The 8,070-nt window shown below is 45.3% G+C and overlaps 1 protein-coding gene across 1 annotated transcript; it reads left to right on the plus strand.

Annotated features, from left to right (window-relative positions):
• The first annotated feature begins 402 nt into the window (after nt 1-402).
• On the plus strand, nt 403-5,938 carry RBBP9 (RB binding protein 9, serine hydrolase). Its single transcript, XM_018558825.1, has 5 exons — nt 403-553; nt 633-675; nt 3,019-3,124; nt 3,934-4,019; nt 5,678-5,938. Exons 1-5 carry the CDS (start codon nt 437-439, stop codon nt 5,902-5,904), a joined length of 579 nt encoding a protein of 192 aa, XP_018414327.1. The 5' UTR covers nt 403-436; the 3' UTR covers nt 5,905-5,938.
• Nucleotides 5,939-8,070: the final 2,132 nt, after the last annotated feature.

Here is an 8,070-nt window from a genome sequence, read left to right on the forward strand (position 1 = left end):
GGGTGGGTACAGCTGGCTCTGCCTCTAGATAGGCAGAGCCAGCTGTCAGTCACGCAGCTGGGCGGATCCCGGCACAATTGTCGGGATCTGCTTCAGCTGCGGCGTCTCAGTATACCGCGAGCAGCAGCAGCTCGAGGTATACTGCGGCGTCTCAGCTCGCGGTATACTGAGCCAAGGGTGACGGAGGACGCTAGTTTATGTCCTCCCGTTACCCTAACCTTTTGCAGGCTTAGTATACTGACCCCATTATGTACTAATGCAGGAACTGACTTTCCTGGCCCCGTGGTATATACAGTATATGGGATGACTGTTTTGTTTTATTACTTGTTACAAACGTCGTACCATTCAGTTGAATATCTGCAGAAGGAACTACATTTCCCATGATGCACCTGTCGTAAGCCATGCATTTCCTGCACCCAAGCTGTAGTGTGTAACAATGTCTGAAGGCTTGTCTACGGATTGTCCTGTAAAAGCTGTAATAGTCCCGGGAAATGGAGGAGGGAATGTAGAGTCCTGTATCTGGTACGGATGGACTAAAAAGAGACTAGAAAAGGTAACTTGTTACACATTGAGGAGTGTGTGCTAAAGCGGAATGGCATTCTTTAACAAATATGTGATTGCTGTAGTTGCAGATTCCAAAATTCAAGTGTTTGCTTCAAAACATGCCTGATCCATGTAAGTATATTATTTTGGTTCATTTGCAATGCATAATAAATCACATCGTGCTGTTTTTAAATAATACAAAAGTGCTAAAGATACAGCTTTGTACTGTATAGGGAACTAAAGCTGAGTATACATGGTTATATTTTCTTCGCTGGCGAGAGTGGATGGAGGAATCCCCTGCGATCTCCATTGTATTTGCTGCAAGCTCTATTCAGCTGAGGAGTTTACAATCTGCTGCTTTGAGCAGCTGATCACGGGATGCTGGACGAAAGGTGCCGACTGGGGACCCCACTGTGTGAATTTCAGCCGGATCATCAAGAACTGGCTGAAATTCGCACACTATGTAGCTTACATTAGCTAAAATGATCCCCTTTAGAGTAGATCCAATAGATGTACACCTGACTAAAGGTGCACATACACTTTACAACCATCGCAAGACCTGAGGCTCTGTTCACACCTAGGCGTATCGAATATGCGCGTTTGTTGCGCGCTTTGTGATGCGCGTTTCTGAGGGCTACTTTGCTGTATCCCAATGGAAACGCGCCCCAAAGAAGCTCCTGTTCTTCTTTGGGCGTAGGACGTTTTGTAGCGCGTTCATACGGCCTGTAATACGCCCAGGTGTGAACCATACCCATAGGAAATAATGGGATTTCGGTGTATGAGCGTTTTGCCGAGCGTTCGAACGCCCTACAAAACGCCCAGGTGTGAACCGGGCCTTAAGCAGGTGTATGCATCTGCATATACAATGTACATACGATCGTGGGATTTCCCCGCGATTCTCGTACGAGAATCGTGCAGTGTATGGGCACCTTTAGGGCTTGTTTTCACCAGCCCGCGCGTCTACAACAATGTCCTGTGCCCGTAATGCAAGGGATCGCATACATAAAGTCTCCTTACGTTCTGGGGCAGAAGGGGGCGTGGCAGTGCCATTCAAGTCAATGGCACTTGAATGGCCATTCAGGTCAATGGCACTGCAGACACGGCCAAAGTACGATTGACCGCATGGGAAAAAAATGCCCTGGATCCCAGTGCTGTGCGATCTGAAAAAACAGTGCATGCATGATTTTATGCTATCGCACCACACTGGAATGCAGGGCGTTTTATTACCACACGTGCGGCCGATCATGCTGCGAAAAGGGGCCAACGCAAGGAGACTTTATTTATGCGATCCCTTGTGGGCTGGTGGAAACAAGCCCTTAAACTGTCAAAAAAACGTGTTTTCTGTGTGCCTGGGGAGCCCCAAACTTGAGCTTCACTATGTACAAACGCATTCTCTTCGAGTAGAACCTCCCCCCTCCCCTTTTTTTATAATATTTTTTCCCTTCTTGCCTTGAAACCTGGGTTGCCCTCAAAAAACATACACACTCATTGAATACAGCATTGTCTGGTGTAAGCTACTGCTCCATCACAGTATGTCAGGTCCTGCAACGCCATCTTTCTATCATCAGGGGATTGGCTGTCAGTTCCTGGTTCTTGCAGCCAGCCCCTGATGACACACCACGGCACATGTGCAGTACAGTTAGGAAATTTCCCATCACATGCGCAGTGTAGCGGAAGTCCCTGGGATGTGTGATGGCAGGGTCCCGGGGGCGACATTCTTGGCCTAGGTAAGCAAGCCAGAAGTGTGGGGTTAGAACCTGCAAAAAATGCTTTTAATTAAGGGCCCTGTCACACCAAAATCAGAGCGAAAACGTACATCATTGGAGATCCAATGACTTGCTTTTTCAACCTCCCTTGACGTCTGTTGCGGGTTTTTTTTTTTTTTTTTGCAGTGGACAAACTTATATGTATTTTATTTTTTAACTTGCCTTCCGTTGACATCCTGTTTTGACGCGTTGTCATGTTGCGCTGAAAAAAAGTAGAGCGTGCTTGACATTCATTGAAAATCGAATGCTAACGGATTTGGTGTAAATGGAGGCCTAAAGAGGGTAACCTGTTCCAAGGATCAGGTTAGTATAACTTTTTTTATTTTCCTTCCTTGACCAAAAGTGATTACAAAAACAATTCAAATCATTGCTGATCAAACTGGAAAAGGGAGTACATGTTTTTTTTTAGTTTTTTTTTTACATTATATGAATAGTATATAAACGTTTCTGTGTATGTATTAAAGAACAGGGGGAGAGTTAATCAAAACTGGAGCAGACACCATCTGGAGCTGTTGCCCATAGTAACCAATCAGCTTCTCCAGTTTGTTCAGTTAAGCTTTGAAAATAAAAGATAGAATCTGATTGGTTGCCATGAGTAACTGTTACAGATTTTGTCTTCTCCAGCTTTGATAAATTCCCCTCGATGTGTCACTTTGCCCTGACTCCTGTTCAATTTTAGTTATATGAATATCTTTTTTCCTCAACCCAGTTGAAGCGCGAGAATCAATATGGCTTCCATTTATGGAGTCAGAGCTACGGTGCGATGAAAGTACAATCATCATTGGACACAGCTCTGGAGCAGCTGCAGCCATGAGGTATGGGGAACTTTGCTTCCTGCCTGCTAGGGCCCCTTCACGCAATAATGCAGTGTGTTGCAACACATGCGTTTTCTTGTATTGAAGTGCGTTGCATCAGCCGGTCCATTCAGAATTAATAGGCTGTCAATACACCTTAATGCCCCCCCCAAAAAAAAACAGGCCCTGCACAACTTTTATTACCTGGTTCTTCTCCTCCAGCCTGCCTATTAGTCAATTAATTGGCATAATTAGTTCTGTCCAGTGAGCAGGATGATGGCACAGGGGTTACCCTCCTGAAGCGGGCCATACACCTATAGATTTTCTATGGTCAGATGGAATAAGTGCAACAGATTCATCCATCTACGCTAAACTGCGTGGATGGAGGAATCTCCCACTGGGCCAAGCTTCACTATCTTGCTAGTCGGTCCCGTTGGCTCTGAAAATACATGAACAATGCCTGCATCCAATCAGATTGTTCAGATATTTTCAGAGCCAACGGGACCGACTAGCAAGATAGTGAAGCTTGGCCCAGTGGGAGATTCCTCCATCCACGCAGTTTAGCATAGATGGATGAATCTGTTGCACTTTTTCCATCTGACCATAGAAAATCTGCAGATAATATATAGGTGTATGGCCAGCTTTACTGGCAGAGGTGTGAATTCCATAAGAACAACTGGCTAAAGTTACAAATGGTATGGCCGGTAGAGAACCATAAACACTTATGTATTTGTACTTTGCCTGAAGTTCCATGTTATGGTTCCAGAGTGAGAAGGTACTTGTGCTGATGAGAGGCTCTTATATGGATTATCATTGTCAATGTTCAACAGGTTTGCTGAAAAACATCCGGTTTATGCAATCATTCTTGTGTCCGCCTACACCTCTGATTTGGGAGATGATAATGAACGCAAGAGTGGTAAGTTGTTATATTGCTGAGTGCACATTGAAGGCATTTCCTATAGAATAAGTTACAACGTTCGAGATTGCAGTTTCTGTAGAATTCAGTATTTGATGTCATTTCTTATCTTACATCGGGCCTTTTGTTTGTAAGTGAATAGAGATTTCACCCCTATATAGCTAAATCCAAGGCAGCGGCATGACATGACATTTAACGCAGACTTGAATGCTGCTCAAGTTAGACACTTATGTGTAATTTACAGAACTCCTGGGAAAATTAATCTTAACCCTTGCAGTGGGGCCACCCCTGCACTGCAAGGGTTAAAGGAGAACTATAGGGTCAGTGTTTTTCCCCATAGTTCTCCTTAGGGTAACGGGAGGACACAAACTAGCGTCCTCCCGTTACCCTAAGCTCAGTATACCGCGAGCTACAGCTCGCGGTATACTGAGACGCCGCAACCGGAGCGGATCCCGACATAGATGACGGGATCTGCCCAGCTGCGTGAGTGACAGCTGGCTCTGCCTATCTAGAGGCAGAGCCAGCTGTACCCACCCCCCTCCGTTCCGCCAGTCAGCGCTGGCAGATCGGAGAGGGGAATCCAGCCCTCCCCCTGTCACGGCAGAGAGCCGTGACAGGATCGAGAGGTGAGCGAACCCGGTATGTGTTCACTCACCTCCCGATCTACTGAGCCGACCTGTGACAGTCTCATTGTCACAGGTCGGCTAGAACTATGAGGTGAGTGAACTACAATACCCAAAATTGGCCATAGGCGACGCTTTAAAAGCTTTTACCGCTCATCAGTTTTTGATCAGTGATTGATGGCCCTAAATGATTGCTCTCACTCCGACGTTTGTGGCGATATGTAACATGTGTAGCGCAATTGTCGTTTTCGTGCGCTGAAGCATATTTACGTTTATATGTGCGTAAACATATAGGGGTGGGGGACTTAAAAAGTTTTGGGTTTTTTTAAAAACTTTTTATATATATATATTTTTTTTTTTTTTACACTTAGTTATACATATAACCGATCGGCGGTTATAGAGCCGCTGATCGGTTGTATGTGAAACAGCCGGTAACGGCTGTGCAGAACGTACGGGTTTTTCCTGCCCGTGCGAGCAGGAAAAAAATGCCATCTGGAGACGGCAACCCGCAAATGTGAGTCTGCCGTCCGTCTGTGGTTGTATGTGCTATTTTTTTGTATGCATAAACCATCACCCAAAACTTTAAAGTTCTAATAACTGAAGTTGAATTCTGGAAAAACCAGATAAGTGTGTTACTGGTGTGCTTTTTGTATTTCATCCAGATGTGTGCAGTAATCAAGTAAGAAACTATGCCTCCCCGCAGGAACTTCCTGTACTAATAGAACAGTCACTGCTACTGTTTCCTTGTGCCAGTAACTGGTCTTGTATCCGCCCCTTCCTGTAATTTTCTGCAGGCAGCCTGTAGTGGGTGTGGCCTGCTCGGTCCCACCCAGAGCTTTGCTCTCTGCACAGGATATATGTTACTGCTACTTTTCCAAGATAATAACTGCCTTTGTAAAGACTTTTGGTGCACACAAAGTCCATTTATATCATTTGTGGTTACTGAAGAATTTATTTAACTAAACGTTTGTGTATGGAGTTCAGCCGTAAACATTTAATAAACACTTCTTTTTCTCTCCCCCTCCAAATATCTAGGATACTTTAACCGTCCTTGGCAATGGGAGAAGATAAAAGCAAACTGCCGCCATATAGTTCAGTTTGGTTCCACAGATGACCCATTCCTGCCATGGAGTGAGCAGCAAGAAGTGGCTGATAACCTAGATGCAGATCTGCACAAATACGATGACCGCGGCCATTTCCAGAACACAGAATTCCATGACCTACTGAATACAGTGAAGAAACTGATCCCAAATTCTACATAAACATTCGAAATACTTTCACTGTTATTTATAATAATAAAAAAAAGCCATTTCAGATTAAAGTCGACCTTGAATTTACTAAAACTGGAGCACAGTCTATACAGCATAGATGGAAGAATTTCACATTGGCTATTGTATTCACACAGCTATGGGTGCCGATGTCAATAGGATCACTGCATGCTCCACGCCACCATAAACGATCGAAAAGTGGCAGGACAGGCACCCGATCACGTGGTAGGCAATCAGTGGTCATATGATAAGGATTCTGGTAGTAATTCCCAGTTAGAGGGCCAGCAGGATGCAGCAAGAAAGAGTTAAAGAGACACAGTCACCTTGTCCATGCAGGTGTCTCATACGCACCTTGTCTGCACTCTTGTAGCTTCTTTGCTGGGTCGGTGACATGGGGGAAGCGGGAACACTATTCCCATAGTCAAGTGACAATGCTCCAGCCTAGCAATTACATCTCACAAGCTCCCCATATCTGAAAGTGCTGGGTATTCTCTCTGCATGTAGAAAGGCAAAAACTTGCAAGGGAGCACAGGTAACGTATAAGGGGGGGTTAGGGGATGCCCTTTGCAAGGTGAGAGTGTCTCTAAAAATCAGCTACTGTTCTTATAAGTATGCTCCCAGAGATGAAGCATGGGAAACCCAACAAGAAGTACAGTTCAGGAGGTGGTAACCCCACCACGATGTATGAGGTCTCTCCTCATCAACAACTGACAAACATGCAAAACAAAAGTGTTTTGTTATTTCCAGACAGTTTGAACAGAGTAAGTTACACTTCATGTGCCCAAATTGCAGCTGTCCCTGGCCTGAAAAAAGTAATAGTTGATATTTGTCAATCTATTTACTCTCCATATTACAGTTCTTGTAGCATAGTACGGAAAAAAAATTTCTGCTTCTACCCTTAAACCAGAACTCCAGGGGAAAGTATTAACCCTTGCAGTGGTGCTACCCCTGCACTGCACAGGTTAAGTGTTTGTTATGGTCTAGGGCTGAAAATAAGTTATATTCACCAGAACTTCTGAGCTGGCCGGCTGTAAAAGCTCTCCCTCCAGCTTGTCTTCTCTGCTGAAGCAAAAGGTATGTCCCTTGGCATCCTCACGTCCCTATACACTGCATAAAACGTGATGACTTACAGGACCTTAGACCGCTGCAGCGAAGGGTCGGGGGATTTGCTTCAGGGACCAGTCTAACAGCAAGCCAGCTCAGATCGGGTGAGTACATCTTTTTTTTATTTTCCTCCTTAGACACAAACAAGTCCTTTAAAGGGTTATTAAACCATCATTTGTTTTTGCATATATCTACTGCTAGCAAGCCGCCCAAGAAAGTAGAACATTTCTCGGGCGTCCACCAAGGATCTTTGGACGGGCGCATGCGCAGTTCAGATGTTTGGCCGGAGAGACACAAGATAAGTCTATGGAGCAGCATGCACCCGCACAGACTACGTGGCACATGAGAGAAGAGGAGTCAGCGCTGGATCAGAGACCCGCACCAGCGCTGGAGGGACAGCTAAAAACTATAGGAAAGAGGAAGATGATCGGATTAAGAGGCATCATTTAAGGCAGGGCTCAAAATTTCAAGTCCTGAGCTACTAGCCAGGCCTTAAGAGTTACTAGCCACCAGTTGCCCCACCTTACCCTGGCCCGGCCTTAACTCCGCCCCTAAACACACCCTCTTAAAATAACCTTATGATAATTATTATCTTATGATAGTTGCCGCTTGTAAACAGCAGATTAGGGATTCCTGCTGCAGGAAAACACAAGTTCCTGACACAGGAATATCTCATCACACCTGAAATATACTGTAGGTGTGAGTGGGGCCTAATATACACATACACCTGCCGATTATCGTACGATAATCGGCAGGTGTATGGGCAGCGTGCGACCGCTTCTACTGTAAGCTCGTACGACTTTCGTCATCCAAGCACGCTGGAAAACCTGCCAAAAATTTTATGATTTTTGGCGGGTTGGTGGCGTGGTCGGAAGACGAATGCCGCACGGGCCGCTCAGCACTGCAATCATCGGAATAATACGCTCATCATAAAATAATACGCTCCCCCCTTACTAACCCCCCCACACACATAAAATAATACGCTCCCCCCTTATTAACCCCCCCACACACATAAAATAATACGCTCCCCCCTTATTAACCCCCCCACACACAAAA

The sequence above is a fragment of the Nanorana parkeri genome, unplaced genomic scaffold, assembly GCF_000935625.1.
Source record: "Nanorana parkeri isolate BGI_ZX_2015 unplaced genomic scaffold, ASM93562v1 scaffold361, whole genome shotgun sequence".
In the NCBI taxonomy this organism is placed as follows: Eukaryota; Metazoa; Chordata; class Amphibia; order Anura; family Dicroglossidae; genus Nanorana; species Nanorana parkeri.

Excerpts from the sequence above, each read along its gene's own strand:
- RBBP9 (XM_018558825.1), top strand. The coding sequence starts at position 437 with ATGTCTGAAGGCTTGTCTACGGATTGTCCTGTAAAAGCTGTAATAGTC. Across the intron at positions 554-632 it reads CTAAAAAGAGACTAGAAAAG|ATTCCAAAATTCAAGTGTTT; the intron begins GTAACTTGTTAC and ends CTGTAGTTGCAG. Across the intron at positions 3,125-3,933 it reads GGAGCAGCTGCAGCCATGAG|GTTTGCTGAAAAACATCCGG; the intron begins GTATGGGGAACT and ends AATGTTCAACAG.